At 43.5% G+C, this 18,555-nt stretch overlaps 2 protein-coding genes and 2 non-coding genes across 4 annotated transcripts; 2 read left to right on the plus strand and 2 right to left on the minus strand.

Moving 5' to 3' along the window:
- Positions 1-7: 7 nt before the first annotated feature.
- On the plus strand, positions 8-3,658 carry LOC135507605 (store-operated calcium entry-associated regulatory factor-like). Its single transcript, XM_064927154.1, has 7 exons — positions 8-228; positions 605-789; positions 894-1,074; positions 1,219-1,497; positions 1,694-1,937; positions 2,696-2,790; positions 3,088-3,658. The coding sequence occupies exons 1-7, from the start codon at positions 162-164 to the stop codon at positions 3,111-3,113; spliced, it is 1,077 nt and encodes a 358-aa protein (XP_064783226.1). The 5' UTR covers positions 8-161; the 3' UTR covers positions 3,114-3,658.
- A 2,451-nt stretch (positions 3,659-6,109) lies between these two features.
- LOC135507606 (DNA repair protein complementing XP-A cells homolog) lies at positions 6,110-12,025 on the minus strand. The gene is made up of 5 exons (XM_064927155.1): positions 11,626-12,025; positions 7,886-7,991; positions 7,431-7,596; positions 6,916-7,033; positions 6,110-6,529 (listed from the first exon to the last, which is right to left on the minus strand). Exons 1-5 carry the CDS (start codon positions 11,903-11,905, stop codon positions 6,375-6,377), a joined length of 825 nt encoding a protein of 274 aa, XP_064783227.1. The 5' UTR covers positions 11,906-12,025; the 3' UTR covers positions 6,110-6,374.
- Positions 12,026-17,284: 5,259 nt separating this feature from the next.
- On the plus strand, positions 17,285-17,357 carry trnak-cuu (transfer RNA lysine (anticodon CUU)). The gene has a single exon. It is a non-coding gene; the product is annotated as a tRNA-Lys (tRNA).
- Positions 17,358-18,049: 692 nt separating this feature from the next.
- Positions 18,050-18,121, minus strand: trnae-cuc (transfer RNA glutamic acid (anticodon CUC)). The gene has a single exon. It is a non-coding gene; the product is annotated as a tRNA-Glu (tRNA).
- Positions 18,122-18,555: the final 434 nt, after the last annotated feature.

Consider the following 18,555-nt stretch of genomic DNA (forward strand, 5'->3'; position numbering starts at 1 on the left):
GCTCATTTCTGCTCAAAACAGATGACGTTACACCCGGAAGTTGTGGTTTCATCAGTCGAGTACATTTATATATTTTTCCTTCCCAGGATATTGTTCAAATTAGCATTTACAACTGACTACACACCACGACGCCTGAAGGATTTGGTGGAAGAATACCAACGATGAAGGGATTGCTTCAAATCGTTTTGCTTTTCCTCTCTGTAGCTCACATCAGAAGTTGGAATGAAGGCCAGTGTTTATTTCCGCATAATAGCTATTCACTTTCTAGAATCTAGTTCTCTTTCTTGCAAAACGTTTAGGCTACAAAATTATATCTAAAATATCTATGGTTCTTGCTCGTTGTACCAATTTCAGAAATGGCTAGCTAAGCAGGTGGATATTAGTTTTCATGATAAAAAATAGCTGCGGGTCTTTTGATTTTGTGCCGTAAAGATCAAAGATCCAGAATGCATACAAGGGAGGCTCAGGCAACATTATATTATGAACATATTCTACACATAACTAAGTTGTTGAAGGTTGCCAATTTGCCATACGTTTTTCATCAGCCTATTTGCTTAGCCTTATACTGCTTGGAATGGAGAATAATGATTCCTCTCTATAACAGCTCCAGGTAGTGTTTTGCTCCGAGACGTGCAGGTACTCACCCTGTACAAGGGCAAGTACACCACTGCCAGACGCAGTAGTGCTGTACCTCAGCTGCAGTGTGTTGGAGGCTCAGCCGGCTGTGGATCCTTCCTTCCTGAAGTGGTTCAGTGCAAAAACAAAGGCTGGGACGGAGTCGACGCGCAGGTAAGACTGAACACTTGCAGATAGAGGAAAAGGGTGTAGGCCTGCTCCCAGATCTAGCCCAATTACTGTTGGCAAGATGGCACAGAACCTTGTTTCACTTTCAGTGGGAGTGCAAAACAGACATGGACAACGCCTACAAATTTGGTCGGATCGAGGTCAGCTGTGAGGGTTTCAGCCATCCAGATGACGCCTACATACTGAAGGGCTCGTGTGGACTGGAGTACTCACTGGAGCTGACTGAGGAAGGCAAGAGGAGGCACAAGGGGGGCTCACATGGCTCAACAGGTGGGTTGTTAGCACACAGCGTTGTGAAATGTTTCACAACGTTATGGGACGGAAAACAACGATTGTCTTATTGGAGAAGTTCCCTTCCTGTTTCTGTACGTTTTCTTCTGTTTGATACCATTGAAGAAAACCATGATTTCTCAGGTGGCTTCAGTGACTTCGCTTCCAGCTTCTTCAAGGGTTCTTCAGACAACAACAACCAGCATCACCATAGCAACAACAGACAACAGAGTTCAACAGGGGAAGGAAATTCCAGTGGGTTAGTGGTAGTCGCTCTGCTCTTGTTTCTGGCCTATGGCGTGTACAAGCTTTTCCTGAGTGGACCGACGAATCTAGGACCAGACGGGCAGTTCCCTGATAACGGCTCCAATACCCACAATCCCCATGGGCCACCACCTCCTGGATTCAAGCCAGACTTCACAAGTAGGCTAAAGTTCATACACCTACGCCGTCTGCTTACACACCCTTGCTTTTATTTATGGTTCAGGTATGTATCCTGGTCCTAGATCAGTTTGTGCTGTATTGCCAATTGGCATGACCATAGGAGTTGGCAAGATGGCACAAACTGATCTGGGACCAGGCTGTCACCGATCATAATTGGTATCTTTCTCTATCCTAGGTTCCTCTTCAGGTTACCCAGGTGCTTCCGGGTTCCCCGGTGCTTCTGGGTTCCCCGGTTCTGCCGGAGGATATGCTGGTTCTGCTGGCTACGGTGCCAACCCTGGGTATGGGTTCCGCAGTGACTACAGCGGACAGCAGCAGCAGCACTTTGCAGGGGCCCGTGCTGCTAGAGGAACTGGGAATAGTTTCTGGACTGGGATGGGGACTGGAGGAGTCCTCGGTTATCTGTTTGGGAGCCAAAGGTCAGTGGTGTAATCCAGTATTTCTGAACTCCAGCCCTCCCAACAGCATACATTTATGTTGTAGCCCCCTGGACAGACGCAACTCATTGAGGGCTTGATGATTAGTTGACAAGTTGAATCAGGTGTGCTTGTCTGGGGCTACAAAAATGTGTGCTGTTGGGGGCACTCGACTGGAGTTGGGAAATGCTGGTGTGTGCATATCTTTTGGTTTGGCATGATACGGTGTCTTTGACCCATCTTGGGGAAGGATCGGTTATACAGGGTTGGGCAGGTAGTGTCGGCTTAGAGAAAGGGTAGGACATTTACATTTTTTATTTAACTAGGTAAGTCAGTTAAGGACAAATTCTTATTTTCAATGACGGCCTAGGAACAGTGGGTTAACTGCCTGTTCACGGGCAGAACGACAGATTTGTACCTTGTCAGCTCGGGGGTTTGAACTTGCAACCTTCCGGTTACTAGTCCAACGCTCTAACCACTAGGCTACGCAGCCGCCCCTGCCAAACCCGGACGACGCTGGGCCAATTGTGCGCCGCCCTATGGGACTCCCCATTACAGCCGGATGTGATGTAGCCTGGATTCAAACCAGGGACTGCAGTGACGCCCCTTGCACTGAGATGCACTGCCTTAGACCGCTGTGACACTCGGGAGCCCAACATGACAATCACTAGACTATTTTATTTATTTTTAAAATTTTTACTCAGATTTTCAGCTAAAGTTGTTGGTCGTGTTTTTTTTTCCCATGTCCCTGTTTATTGTAGAAGCCAGACGCCGTACACAAACACCCACTCAAACTACTCTGCACCCAGATCACCACCGACCCCAGCCCCTAGCACCGGAACACGTGCTGCTTCAGGTACTGCTGCCCAACTACTATAACTAATGTAGCCAGAGCATCTATGTACGTACTTAACTGTTGTGTGTTTTTATAAACTGTCCAATTTAGTCAAATCAGTCAAGTCATCTTGATAAATTGTGTATTACTGTAAAAACATAGACGTCTGAAATATAAACGTTTGTGTGGATACAGTATATCCTATGTTTGTATGACTCCTTCATTAAGTTATTCTCAGTGCCACACAGTTACTCTGTCCCACGTCCTGCCTCTATGGGAGTTTTTCTTAGGGTGGCTTTCTGATTCCTTTTGTGTCAGGCTTTGGAGGGACCAAGAGAAGATAGATGTCGAAGATGGGGCAGGAAGCCATTGGCAGCTTTCCATGATGCCAGAAGAAAGCCAAGTGATGTCATCAGGGATCTGGGACAAGTATAGGTGGTCTGTACTTAATTTGGTAGGGTTGCTGTGGAATAGTCAATATTACAATGATTGGTATTTAAAAGATGAATGACTCAAGAACTCTTAAATGTTCCGTGTCTGCGGGATAGGAATGTATAATCGACTAACAGTTGATCCATCTTACCTGTATGGTCACCAGTGTCCTGAAACTGCAAATGTTTCAATGGTTTTTAACTTGTTTTGAATTTAACACATATTTCCTTGATGCTTAGTTGAAAAGTTAATTTCTAAAATTCCTTCAGAAGGAATAATGTATAAATGTTTTTCTGGTTTGTTTATCAGACTGCTGTGAATGTGTTCTTCAATGGCAGTGTGATATGAGTACAGTCACGTGTTACTGTTTTAAATTGTAGGACAACCTCTGCGGAATTTCTCAGCTGGTCGTATGTATAAGGCTTTTCTTTCTTGTATTAAAAACAAACAAAACATGTTTACTGTAGAAAATGATTTAGATAATGTATTGAGGATTGTGTTTAATCATGTTCTCTTATTCGTGGCGATTTTAGACGTTTCGGACATTAATATCCCTCTGCACAATTTAGATGAAAGCTAAATGTGAGTTGTGGTAAAGATCAGAAGTGTGGCCTTTTTGTCTAGTTGACCTGTCCAGAGTTTGGCTGTGTTTGCATTCTGCCCAGTGTCTGAGGGAGAGCCGTCTGGCCCATGTGACTAGGCTAGAAAGGCCGTGTATCCAACCTCGACCTGAAGCTGGTTGACAACTCTGGGCTCGAGTTAATCAATTCGGGGATAACCTGCATAGCAGATCGTATTGCTTATTTACGCGGTATGTCGGAGGTGTAACTGCGGTGGAGCTGTCAAATGGGTGAGCAGCTGCTCATGTCGTCATTGTCACGAAGCCACATCCGTCCCACTCGCTTTAACAGTTCAGAACGAGAAAGGAAGTGTAGACTATAGAAATAATGACGCATAGAACTATGCATTATTTTTGCTCAATTTATCAGCCTGAGATGTAGATGACCTCACACATTCGTGTTCACACATGCGCCCCCACATACACACGCACAAGGTGGGACATGAGCTGTAAAAATAAGAGTCAGGAACCCCGCGAAACTGCCATGCAGCCAATAGCAATGTGATATGTATAATGCCGTGAGCCGCTTGTGGATGTGACGTCTAACACAGTTCCGACACCTGCAAAACAACCGCTACGCAGGTGTCAGTTAGCGCATCTGGTAGAATCTAGCTCTTGCATAGGCTAGCGACGACGACTCTCCCCACAGAGCACTCTGTTCTGGGTAGTCTTCTCCAGCTAGTTCCACCCATGTCGGTTGTCTTAGGGCCTGTTGTCTGTTCAAGCTCCCACACCTGGGTTGTGTTCAATTTTTGCGAAACTGTTTAAGAACCAAATGTAACAAAAACGGAAAGGGAACGAACTGAATTTGATAAACGTTTGAGTAAATGGTTTCTGTTGCAAAAAAAAACATTTTGTAATGAATACACCCCAGGTGTTAATGGATAATAGCCTTGACCAGTACAGGTCACTAACAGACTGCTATTTCTAGCTCCCATGTTGCCACTTATTGGCTTCTTAGGATACTTCTCCCCAATTTTGTGATATCCAGTTGGTAGTTAGTCTTGTCCCTTCGCTGCAACTCCTGTATGGACTCGGGAGAGCCGTGCATACTCCGAAACACAACCCAGCCAAGCTCCACCATTGTGTCAGAGGAAACACCGTACACCTGGCGACATGTCAGCGTGCATTGTGTCTGGCCTGCCACAGGAGTCTCTAGTGCACAATGGGACAGGAACATCCCTGCCGGCCAAACACTCCCATAACCTGGATGACGCTGGGCCAATTGTGCGCCGCCCCATGAGTCTCCCGGTCACGGTCAGCTGCGACAGAGCCTGGACCCAAACCAGGATCTCTAGTGGCACAGCGATGCAGGAGGCTTTCCACTCAGGAGGCTTTCTGAGTATAAGCACAGGGTTGTATGTTCTACCCCAGGCAGAGCCTGTGAGTGTGGTTGCATTGACGCTCGCTGATGGTTGGTGGACCGTGACCGCTAATGGGGGTTAAGTCCTGAGGTTCCCCCTCCTGTAAAAATCAGTGTTTTATTGATGGAAACCTCTCTAAAAAAAGTATTATTTTAAAGTGCTTTTCAAATCTTAGGGACTACTTTTTCCCAAAGGTTTCCCTCCATAACCACTGCTGGTTACTGTTCTGGAACCACGGGGTTTAACATATACGAAATAGATGGACATCAACAAATGAATGCATACCATACAACATATGGTAAATGGAGTGTCTCGGGTTTACGTACAGAATAATACGAAATGCGCTAAGACCAGGTTGGTGTATTTGACATTGTAAAGTACAGTCAAAAGCACTAACTGTACATCTGTATTAGAACCCACAACCTCCGGGTACTAAGACAGTTGAGTTAAGCACTGAGCCACCTGCACATTTTCCCAACATCACATTGTTTCTTAATACTCAGCGAAGGCTAAGCAGTTGAGCTTTGACTCATCTGGGCCCAGTTTTTCAAAAGCTATGTGATCGGATTTCAGCAATCGGGTCATTCTATTTCTATGCATTTAATCCGATCCGATTGCTGAAATTCAATCAGATAACTTTTGATACCCTCAAATGTATCTGATATTTAAATGTTCTCTTTAAATATTTAGAATTGTTAAAAATATTAAATGGGGTTTGAACCACCAACCTCAGAATAATAGGCAAGTTAATCCTACCGCTACAACGCAGATCTTATACGGTCCGGAATGAATCCGGTCTTTATCCATCCACAGTAATCGAACTAAATGTCCAAGTTATTGCAAAAAAAGTGATCACATTATGGGAAAATATGCATTTTTCATTACAATTTCAAAAGTAATTTCAGACATGCAAATCCTTTGGCATTACATGATTTTACAAATGGTCTATAGAAAAGGGAAGTTAATATGCTTAACAGTTCATATTTTACAGTATAACAGCAATCACCTGCTTCTGGAGCACAACATATTGTAAGAGAGAAATATTGATGTATGTCTGCGTTGTGTATGGCATGTGCTGAGACATGATTTCAGGTAGGCCTCCTTGCTTCAAGGCCTGTGTCAAGTACAGTGGTCCACATAAAAATAACTCCCCTGTGGGCCCCCGGGGATAAGGTTTAAAGGACACACGGCTACATCTTCTCATAGGTCAGTTCGTGTCCACAGGCGTTACAGACCTTCCTGTAGAGATCCTCCTCTTCATCCACTAGTTCCTCAGGGCTGTACTCGTGCTGGTGAGCACTGGTTCCCTTGGTCCACATGCTTCTCCTCACCGCACAACGCAGCTCTGGCCACCACAGCGACAATCGTAATACAATGAATGTAAATACAGAAATAAGGAAAGCAGTCGCACATTTGAGGTTACTTGTTGCAGGTCTGTGGGAATTATTTGGTTAATTTGTATTTATTTAATGTAGTTTGTTTCAGTATTATTGACTTAAAATACATAAACTGAATAATCTCAAGTGATACTGGCAAGCTCAGTGTGCAGGTTTTTCTTTTAAGTCAATAATAAAGAAATAAAACAGATTTTTTTTTAAAGAGAAAAAGGTGACTTCGTGTCCGAGGGAGGATCCGAACACAGTCGTTCCGTTGTCTGTAAAGTCTATTGTCTGTCTCAATCCCACTATTTAATTCATGTTTAATAAATAAAACAATTACTGTGTTACTGACCTTTGACTTTTTTGTTGAAGCGCTTCTGCTTCTGCACCTCCCTGTTTTCCTCTCTTGCTTCCTTGGCCTCCTCCAGGGCCTCCTCAGAGCCCCACACCTCTAAGGAGCGCTTCTCCACCTGGGAACAGAGCACAACATGTTTACTGATCTAACCTAAATACACCTGGGTCGTGTTCATTAGGGCACGCAACGGAAAAAGTTTAGAAACGGAAAACGATAATAAAAATGTCTTATAGACAAGTTTAGGTATTCCTTCCCTATCTCTGTATGCTTTCTTCTGTTTGTTGCCTAATTACCATGACCCACTAACACATTATGGGGTGGCTGTAAACAATAGTAGGGGAACACTACAGTGCCAAGTGAAGACAAGGGCTGTGTCTGAAAACATCACTCGCCACCAAAGACTTGCTTCCTCATCTTCCTCTCTAAGCACGTTGGAAGAGGCATCAGACACAGCCAAGAGGAGGAAAAACAGCGAGTTAAAAGCAGTAATAATGTCTGTGAGCTCATCCTACCTGCAGCCTGAGGTAGAGTTTGATGTCTCCCCAGTGAGGGTTGTGTGGGTTCTTCCTCAGGACAAACCTCAGCACTGGCTCCCTCTGGTCCAGGTCACAGTCCTTCAGTAGGTAGAGCTGCTTAGCCTCCGTACGGGATATCAGCTTGTGTTTAACCTCGTAGTCTCTGGTGGGGACATTCATAGTGGAAAGAGATAATATAGAATACTAGCTCATTTGGAGCCTCTATTCTTATAACCTGGTCCCAGATCAGTTTGTGCTGTCTTGCCAACTCCTATGGTAATAGCGGTGTGCGTGACAATGACCGGTTGGCAAGACAGCACAAACAAATCTGGACCAGGCTATTATTCTTATATCCTTCAAGCTTAAATACAAGGCTAATATAAGTAACACCATATCTGTATAGTTGCGCGTTCTGATGTCATTGACACAAGAAGGAAGAGCACTGGTTTTACCTGCAGTTGTCACAGACTGCCAGATCGAAGCCGTTGCTGAGGTAGGAATCCATAAATGACTTGTCACAGTCATCACACAGCAGGTAGTCTGCCTTTATCACAGGGGCTAGTCAGAGACAGTCAGAGAGAGCAGTAAAAGCTCAACACTGTCTACATCACATACAGCAGGCTAGCAGACACTCTTATATATATATACACTGCTCAAAAAAAGAAATGGAACTCTAAAATAACACATCCTAGATCTGAATGAATGAAATATTCTTATTAAATACTTTTTTTCATTACATAGTTGAATGTGCTGACAACAAAATCACACAAAAATGATCAATGGAAATCAAATTTATCAACCCATGGAGGTCTGGATTTGGAGTGTGGAAAACCACACTACAGGCTGATCCAACTTTGACGTAAATGTCCTTAAAACAAGTCAAAATGAGTCTCAGTAGTGTGTGTGGCCTCCATGTACATGGATGACCTCACTACAACGCCTGGGCATGCTCCTGATGAGGTGGCGGATGGTCTCCTGAGGGATCTCCTCCCAGACCTAGACTAAAGCATCCACCAACTCCTGGACAGTCTGTGGTGCAGACTGTCCAGGATGGAGCAGACTGTTGGTGGATGGAGCGAGACATGATGTCCCAGATGTGCTCAATTGGATTCAGGTCTGGGGAACGGGCAGGCCAGTCCATAGCATCAATGCCTTCCTCTTTCAGGAACTGCTGACACTCCAGCCACATGAGGTCTAGCATTGTCTTGCATAAGGAGGAACCCAGGGCCAACCGCACCAGCATATGGTCTCACAAGGGGTCTGAGGATCTCATCTCTGTACCTAATGGCATTCAGGCTACCTCTGGCGAGCACATGGAGGGCTGTGTGCCCCCCCCAAAGAAATGCCACCCCACACCATGACTGACCCACTGCCAAACCGGTCATGCTGGAGGATGTTGCAGGCAGCAGAACGTTCTCCACGGCGTCTCCAGACTCTGTCACGTCTTTCACGTGCTCAGTGTGAACCTGCTTTCATCTGTGAAGAGCACAGGGCGCCAGTGGCGAATTTGCCAATCTTGGTGTTTTCTGGCAAATGCCAAATATCCTGCACGGTGTTGGGCTGTAAGCACAACCCCCACCTGTGGACATCGGGCCCTCATACCACCCTCATGGAATCTGTTTCTGACCGTTTGAGCAGACACATGCACATTTGTGGCATGCTGGAGGTCATTTTGCAGGGCTCTGACAGTGCTCATCCTTGCACAAAGGCGGAGGTAGCGGTCCTGCTGCTGGGTTGTTGCCCTCCTACGGCCTCCTCCACGTCTCCTGATGTACTGGCCTGTCTCCTGGTAGAGCCTCCATGCTCTGGACACAGCAAACCTTCTTGCCACAGCTCGCATTGATGTACCATCCTGGATGAGCTGCACTACCTGAGCCACTTGTGTGGGTTGTAGACTCCGTCTCATGCTACCACTAGAGTGAAAGCACTGCCAGCATTCAAAAGTGACCAAAACATCAGCCAGGAAGCATAGGAACTGAGAAGTGGTCTGTGGTCCCCACCTGCAGAACCACTCCTTTATTGGGGGTGTCTTGCTAATTGCCTATAATTTCCACCTGTTGTCTATTCCATTTGCACAACAGCATGCGAAATTTATTGTCAATCAGTGTTGCTTCCTAAGTGGACAGTTTGATTTCACAGAAGTGTGATTGACTTGGAGTTACATTGTGTTGTTTAAGTGTTCCCTTTATTCTTTTGAGCAGTGTATATAAACACAGTTGGAGTCGGAAGTTTACATGCACCTTAGCCAAATACATTTAAACTCAGTTTTTCACAATTCCTGACATTTAATCCAAGTAAAATGTCCCTGTCTTAGGTCAGTTAGGATCACCACTTTATTTAAAGAATGTGACATGCCAAAATAATAGCATAGAGAATTATTTATTTCAGCTTTTATTTATTTCATCACATTCCCAGTGCGTCATTGCATTTAAATTGTTTAACTTGGGTCAAAGTTTCGGGTAGCCTTCCACAAGCTTCCCACAATAAGTTGGGTGAATTGTGGCCCATTCCTCCTGACAGAGCTGGTGTAACTGAGTCAGGTTGTAGGTCTCCTTGCTCACACATGCTTTTTCAGTTCTGCCCACAAATGTTCTATGGGATTGAGGTCAGGGCTTTGTGATGGCCACTTCAATACCTTTGGAGTTTGTTGTCCTTAAGCCATTTTGCCACAACTTTGGAAGTATGCTTGGGTTCATTGTCCATTTGGAAGAACCATTTGCAACCAAACTTTAACTTCCTGACTGATGTCTTAAGATGTTGCTTCAATATATAAATATGATTTCCCTTCCTCGTGATGCCATCTATTTTGTGAAGTGCACCAGTCCCTCCTGCAGCAAAGCACCCCCACAACATGATTCTGCCACCCCCGTGCTTCACGGTTGGGATGGTATTCTTCGGCTTGCAAGCCTCCCCCTTTTTCCTCCAAACATAACGATGGTCATTATGGCCAAACAGTTTCATCAGACCAAAGGACATTTCTCCAAAAAGTACAATCTTTGTCCCCATGAGCAGTTGCAAACCGTAGTCTGGCATTTTTATGGCGGTTCTGGAGCAGTGGCTTCTTCCTTGCTGAGTGGCCATTCAGGTTATGTCGGTTTGGGGGTTCTTTGGTGGTGGTAAAGTGGAGGATTTGTACAGAATAAAAGGGATATTGAAGAAGGAAGGCTATGACTCAATTTTACAACGCCATGCCATATCCTGTGGACGGCGCTTAATTGGAGTTTCCTCCTACAACAGGACAATGACCCAAAGCACAGCTCCAAACCATGCAATAACTATTTAGGGAAGAAGCAGTCAGCTGGTATTCTGTCTATAAGGGAGTGGCCAGCACAGTCACCAGATCTCAACCCTATTGAGCTGTTGTGGGAGCAGCTTGACCGTAAGAAGTGCCCATCAAGCCAATCCAACATGTGGGAGGTGCTTCAGAAAGCATGGGGTGAAATCTCTTCAGATTACCTCAACAAATTGCCAACTAGAATGCCAAAGGTCTGCATGGCTGTAATTGCAGCAAAAGGAGGATTCTTTGATGAAAGAAAAGTTTGAAGGACACAATTATTTTTCCAATTAAAAATCATTATTTATAACCTTGTCAACATCTTAACTATATTTCCTATTCATTTTGCTACTCATTTCATGTATGTTTTCATGGAAAACAAGGACATTTCTAAGTGACCCCAAACTTTTGAATGGTAATGCACACACACACACACACACACACACACACACACACACACACACACACACACACACACACACACACACACACACACACACACACACACACACACACACACACACACACACACACACACACACACACACACACACACAGAGTATATATAACTTAGAATCAGTTTAGAAAGAGTGCTAGGAGGAGAGTTTAGCCAAGGTGCTATAGTCGTCAAACACTAGTCATTCAGATAGTGGTTGGTTGTCACGTGTGCCGTAAATAATTTATTATGGCCATTATTTACAGTAGTAGGTAGTTAGAAACGATTGAAAGAAACTGACTCCACTCAGCAACTGGCATGTGGTATGACATGAATCCACAAGTGGGCGCACATGAACCACCAAATGCATCTTTCTCTGTTACACATCTGACATCTTGACAGTTGAGAGAGATGACATAATGCAACAGATATGGATACCTTGAAGCCCCCGGAAATGTTTCATTGACTATAAACCCACATACCTGGTTGATGCACCACTTTCTTTTGCTTCTCCTCTTCTTCTTCAATGAAGAACCCTCCACCAGAGTCGACTGTCTTGACGACTTTAGCCGAGGTTCCACCCCCTTCTCCTGCCGATGGGCTTTTGGCCAGGCGGGCTTGCCTCAGCATCACAGCACGCTGTCTGTTCCGTTCGATCTTGGCTCTCATAGCGGGGGACAGATCGCAGCTCTTGGCTTTGGGCTCCGAAGGGGGAGAAGCAGCATGATCATTCATCGGCGTGGGGATCTCCAACAGATCCATCCCAAAACGCAGGACTGGAGCTAGCTAGCTGTTACACTCTCCAGTGTCTTGGAAATGGCCATACATTGAAGATGTTTACCAGAAAGACAGCTGGCAGGGTTGAAAGGAGGGCAGAGATGTTTTGATCTTGTTTTTTAGCCCGTACACAGCTGTTAGAGTGGCAATCCACCTGTGCTTTTGCACAAAAACAAAACCACATCTTAACCCTTAACTGTCACTTCTAGAAAAACATGTTGAACAAATTATTTCACTTTAAACTCTAATCAGAACTTCCAATATAAAAAAAAATCAACTTTATGTTTAATCAGAAAATTACAGAGCTCTACCAGGCGGTTGAGAAGTCAAGAGGTTCATATTAGCAATGCCATATTAGAATTGCAATTTGCATTCCATTTTTGCTTGTAAAAAATGATATTACATAAATTACTTTAGGTCTGCTTCAATGGCTTTTATAGGTAGGTAAGCATTGTTAAATGAGGACTGATGTTGAATTTGAGAAAACGATGGCAATTTTGTGTGTCCAAACATACATTTTCAATTACATTGAAATGAATGCTTATTCAGGTGTTGTGTAGTGTGCAAAATCCCACAAAATGTTTTTCTTGAATTTCAAATGATCTAGGTTTTTCCATCATGTTTCCCACATGTTCCGAACACATTTTGAGATAATAAATCATCAAGTGCAGTTTTTATCACTATTACAGGGATTATTTTCTAGGCAACCTTTAGTCTGAATATTGATTATTAACCCCATGGGGCAGTAAATGGGGGTTTTAACCCATTTATGTTGCATAATATAGTGTGTTGTCAACAATTCAATCATACAGTTGCGGCCAAATATATATATTTTTTTGTAAACTTAAGTTTACAATTTCAATTTAGAAAATAAAGACAAATGGCATTGTCAAAATTATTGGCACCCAGGAGCTAGTTCTTGGTTGCACAGCCGTTGACCAAGATAACTCCTGACAAATACGTCTTGTAGACATCAATAGGTTTGCTGCTCCTTTCTACAGGCAATTTGGCCCAGTTTTCAGCAGCAAACTGCTCTAATTCTTCAATGTTTTAGGGCTGCCCTCCACCAACTGCAGTTTTCAGTTCTCGCCATATAGATTAGGGATGTGACTCAGATCTGGACTCTTCGCTGGCTACTACAGAACAGTCTTGCCTCCTTCTTGAGCTATTCCAGGCATAGCCACAGGAAGTAGGGGTGCTGAGGGTTCTGCAGCACCACCTGAAAAATCAGAAAAAAAAATAAAAAATTGTTCACAAAAGTAGTGCACTGGGTCTTTACTAGTATTAGCAGACCGATATAGGCATCTATAGTGAAAGCAAAAAAAAATAATTTCAGCATCTCTGCTTTGGCAAAAAGGTAGTTACCTAATTAAGAACAGTATCTTGCAGGACTCAATAGCTGTAATTGTAAGAGTTGTTGCCCTGTTCCTTTCTCTGCGATCATCATTCTAATGGGATCCAGAAAGAACAAAACTCTGTCCTCAAACATCTACATCGAAAGGTGCAAAGTTATGTCCAAAGACACAAAACATCCACATCAAATGAAATATTTTTCTTGATCAAATAACATGGAAACAAACACTATTTGTGCAGTATTAACGTACCATTCTTACAAACCCCTTAATGTAAATGCACATTACTGTATTGTACATAAGCTGATCATCTACGTTTGTACCTGTAGACTTTACATCACCATGAAGAAAAACAATGTACAATCCAGTCATTGAGTACATTGAGACATCAAGTGGTTTGTGATGATGTGGTTTAGTTGGTAGAGCATGGCACTTGCAAAACTAGGGTTGTGGGTTTGATTCCCATGGGGCACCGAGTATGTAAATGTATGGACTTGCTCTGGATAAGACCATCTACTAAAAAATAATGAATAGACCATTTTAGTTTTCACATTTATTATTATTATTTTTTATTTTTCACCTTTACCAGGTAGGCTAGTTGAGAACAAGTTCTCATTTGCAACTGCGACCTGGCCAAGATAAAGCAGAGCAATTCGACACATACAACAACACAGTTACACATGGAATAAACAAAACATAGACAATAATACAGTAGAACAAAAGAAAACAAAAAGTCTATATACAGTGAGTGCAAATAAGGTAAGTTAAGGAAATAAATAGGCCATGGGGGCGAAGTAATTACAATATAGCAATTAAACACTGGTAGATCGGCAGAAGATGAATGTGCAAGTAGAGATACTGGGGTGCAAAGGAGCAAGATAAATAAATAAATACAGTATGGGGATGAGGTAGGTAGATAGATGGGCTGTTTACAGATGGGCTATGTACAGGTGCAGTGATCTGGGAGCTGCTCTGACAGCTGGTGCTTAAAGCTAGTGAGGGAGATGTGAGTCTCCAGCTTCAGAGAATAACCTGTAGCCAGTGGGTTTGGCGACGAGTATGAAGCGGGGGCCAGCCAACGAGAGCGAACAGGTCGCAATGGTGGGTAGTATATGGGGCTTTGGTGACAAAACGGATGGAACTGTGATGGACTGCATCCATTTTGTTGAGTAGAGTGTTGGAGGCTATTTTATAGATGACATCACCGAAGTCGAGGATCGGTAGGATGGTCAGTTTTACGAGGGTATGTTTGGCAGCATGAGTGAAGGATGCTTTGTTGCGATATAGGAAGCCAATTCTATATTTAATTTTGGATAGGAGATGCTTAACGTGAGTCTTGAAGGAGAATTTACAGTCTAACCAGACACCCAGGTATTTGTAGTTATCCACGTATTCTAAGTCAGAGCAATCCAGAGTAGTGATGCTGGACAGGCGAGCAGGTGCGGGCAGTGATCGATTGAATAGCATGCATTTAGTTTTACTTGCGTTTAAGAGCAGTTGAAGGCCACGGAAGGAGAGTTGTATGGCATTGAAGCTCATCTAGATGTTAGTTAACACAGTGTCCAAAGAGGGGCCAGAAGTATACAGAATGGTGTCGTCTGCGTAGAGGTGGATCAGAGAATCACCAGCAGCAAGAGCAACATCATTGATGTATAGAGAAAAGAGAGTCGGCCCGAGAATTGCACCCTGTGGCACCCCCATAGAGACTGCCAGAGGTCCGAACAACAGGCCCTCCGATTTGACACACTGAACTCTATCAGAGAAGTAGTTGGTAAACCCGGCGAGGCAATTATAAACCAAGGCTGTCGAGTCTGCCAATAAGAATGTTGTGATTGACAGAGTCGAAAGCCTTGGCCAGGTCGATGAATATGGCTGCACAGTAATGTCTCTTAACGATGTCATTTAGGACCTTGAGCGTGGCTGAGGTACACCCATGACCAGCTCTGAAACCAGATTGCATAGCGGAAAGGTGCGGTGGGATTCAAAATGGTCGGTAATCTGTTTGTTAACTTGGCTTTCGAAGACCTTAGAAAGACAGGGTAGGATAGATATAGGTCTGTAGTGGTTTGGGTCTAGAGTGTCTCCCCCTTTGAAGAGGGGGATGACCGCGGCAGCTTTCCAATCTATGGGAATCTCAAACGATATAAAAGAGGGATTGAACAGGCTAGTTATAGGGGTTGCAACATTTTCGGCAGATAATCTTAGAAAGAGAGGGTCCAGATTGTCTGCTTTGTATGGGTCCAGATTATGCAGCTCTTTCAGAACATCAGCTATCTGGATTTGGGTGAAGGAGAAATGGTGGGGGCTTTGGCAGGTTGCTGTGCAGGGTGCCGGGCAGTTGACCGTGGTAGCGGTAGTCAGGTGGAAAGCATGGCCAGCCGTAGAGAAATGCTTATTGAAATTGAAATTCTTAATTATAGTGGATTTGTCGGTGGTAACAGTGTTTCCTAGCCTCAGAGCAGTGGGCAGCTGGGAGGAGGTGCTCTTATTCTCCATGGACTTTACAGTGTCCCAGAACTTTTTTGAGTTAGTACTACAGGATGCAAATTTCTGTTTGAAAAAGCTTGCCTTGGCTTTTCTAACTGCCTGTGTATATTTGTTCCTAACTTCCCTAAAAAGTTGCATATCATAGGGGCTATTCGATGCTAATGCAGAACGCCACAAGATGTTTTTGTGCTGGTCAAGGGCAGACAGGTCTGGAGTGAACCAAGGACTATATCTATTCCTAGTTCTACATTTTTTGAGAGGGGCATGCTTATTTAAGATGGTGAGGAAGGCACTTTTAAATAATAGCCAGGCATCATCTATTGATGGGATGAGGTCAATGTCATTCCAGGATACCCCAGCCAGGTCGATTAAAACATTAGAACAATAGAAAAACATTGGAAACATTAGAAAAAAGTTGCATTTGGAAAGTATTTCAAGAAAGTGTAAAACATATAGGCATATCAAGCAAGTTTTTTATATTCCACAAGTATTATCAGATTAACTATTTTATACAGATCATTTTCAGACTGAAGTTAAAAATGCTGGTAAACAATGCAATACCTTTTGTTTTCACAAAATCACAAAAGTAGTGCACTGGTCCTTTGTTAGTCCTGTATTTGTGGACCGATATAGATGTCTTCAGCGCAGGCACACCCTTTAGTACCCCAATTCATGAAAGGTGCCAGCAGGTTACTGCCCCCCAGGGCGCCTTCAGTACCCTCATGGGAGTTAGATGTTGTCCTACGATCATTTATGAGCCCACCATTTGAGCCCCTGTCTTCAATTGAGCTATGTGAGCTCTCAGTCAAGACTGCCTTTCTATTGGCTATTGCTTCACCCAAGTGTGTTGTAGAATCACATGCGCTTTCTCAACTTGTTCTCAGAGCATTTCATACTATTCTCTATGAAAAACAGAGATACTCCATTTAGTATGATGTGATTTTTAATACATTGTAAGGCTGCATGATACGACTCTAATGATGATTTGAAAAAGGAACTTGAAAGGCATGAACTCTGCTTTGGTTTTTTGTGCCAGGAGTACACACTTCAGTCTCTCATTCACAATTTGACAAGCACTTGATAATGCCTCGGATTTCCCGGCAGCATCATTTTTTGTGTGGCCGTAATGCCCACTAAAAGAAATCCATGCCTTTTGTGGCCAGTGGCCGTTGTGCCCTTGGGCTAAATATAATAATTAGAATTCCCTTCTCCCTGATTGCTGTGAAGCACTTGTTCTCATTTGACGTGTGTCTGTGTCAGTCATGCAATAGCAAGTAATGTGGCCACAGACAGTGACATCAAAATAAAATATTTTCTTAACACAATAAGGTAGTACTAAATATTCGCATCGATTAAGAACTATTCTGTTCTTTTGTGAGATCAGCAGGTTCGTTTAAAAATCAGCTTTTGTTATTGGGGCCATGTCACTGTGTAATACGAAATGCAACCGCAATGTGGCAACATTTTATCTTCAGACTTTCCCGCCCTGATTTCAAAATCGTCTGCAAATACAGACGACTGATAGGCCCGGCTAGCTCAGTCGGTAGAGCATGAGACTCTTAATCTCAGGGTCGTGGGTTCGAGCCCCACGTTGGGCGCTGTTATTTCTTTAAACCCTTGAAACGGAAAAAAATCATATTTTTAGCACTTACGGGTGTATACTTTTGTATTAATTACGCTACATTAGCTATCGCTTCATACTCCATACATTCATCGTGGAAAAGAAACACTAGTGGGCGTGGCGTTTGGCCAGAGCGATGTGGATAGAGCAAGTCAGGTAGCTTGGTTCAATTACAGTCATTTTTCTATCGCTTCTCTTAAAAATATAATTAACATAACATACTCAATACAGGATGTATAAATACACCACAATCCATGATGGTGAAAAAGTTTAGCAGAGGATGGTTTCGATCCATCGACCTCTGGGTTATGGGCCCAGCACGCTTCCGCTGCGCCACTCTGCTCTGCAGCACTGGAGTAAATAACTGTGTTAATAAACCAAAGGAGTCGCACACGTAACTTTATAAACAGTGGTATTTCTTTGGTACTCTTTTCTTTGTTGCGATATTAGTAGTTTATATTTATTTTTGTACCCATCATTTGTCATCATTACAGTTTAATACATTCCTACACTTCCCTTTCAAAAACGAAACCTTTTCAGAAGGTAAACATGTATGTTCTTGTCTCAGATATACAATACGCATAATATGCAAATGTGTTTTATACGGGCCGGTCAGAAATGTTTATACATGGTCGGTCCGAAAATTACTGAGAATGAAAAAACATGTTGTTCCCTGACCGGGAATCGAACCCGGGCCGCGGCGGTGAGAGCGCCGAATCCTAACCACTAGACCACCAGGGAAGGCTACAAACCTAAGTACAGTTTGACTATTGATTACTCTCCTCTTCGTGGAGTAATGGGTCAACAAACGACCGATCGTAACTTCACCTTCAGGCGATGTGATTGAAAGCTTAATATCAAAGACTTTTCATGCCGCACCCTTACTGTACCCGCGTGACCTGCCATTGTAAAAGGCGTCTGATTTACTTAAGCAACAAGGCCCGAGGGGCAGTGTTGCCAACAAATTTTCAGGGTATGTTGCTCGAGGCAGGATGATTTGTTGCAAAAAGTTGCGAAATTACGTTGTGATGTCATTGCGTGATAACGTAAAACTGCGTTGTTCTGGTACAGACTCCTATCCCACTCTTTTCTGTATTTCTGGCTGTACAATTTTGATTTGAGACTTGTTGATTGATGTTGTAAGTTCTGTTCAAGATCAAACATTCGTGACCAGC

The sequence above is a fragment of the Oncorhynchus masou genome, chromosome 21 (genome assembly GCF_036934945.1).
Source record: "Oncorhynchus masou masou isolate Uvic2021 chromosome 21, UVic_Omas_1.1, whole genome shotgun sequence".
NCBI lineage: Eukaryota > Metazoa > Chordata > Actinopteri > Salmoniformes > Salmonidae > Oncorhynchus > Oncorhynchus masou.

Coding starts and splice junctions, on each gene's coding strand:
- LOC135507605 (XM_064927154.1), top strand. CDS start 162: ATGAAGGGATTGCTTCAAATCGTTTTGCTTTTCCTCTCTGTAGCTCAC. Junction 229..604: donor CATCAGAAGTTGGAATGAAG/GCCAGTGTTTAT, acceptor TCTCTATAACAG/CTCCAGGTAGTGTTTTGCTC. Junction 2,791..3,087: donor CGGAACACGTGCTGCTTCAG/GTACTGCTGCCC, acceptor CTTTTGTGTCAG/GCTTTGGAGGGACCAAGAGA.
- LOC135507606 (XM_064927155.1), bottom strand. CDS start 11,905: ATGGATCTGTTGGAGATCCCCACGCCGATGAATGATCATGCTGCTTCT. Junction 7,992..11,625: donor GAAAGTGGTGCATCAACCAG/GTATGTGGGTTT, acceptor GTCTCTGACTAG/CCCCTGTGATAAAGGCAGAC. Junction 7,034..7,430: donor AACTCTACCTCAGGCTGCAG/GTAGGATGAGCT, acceptor CTCTGTTCCCAG/GTGGAGAAGCGCTCCTTAGA.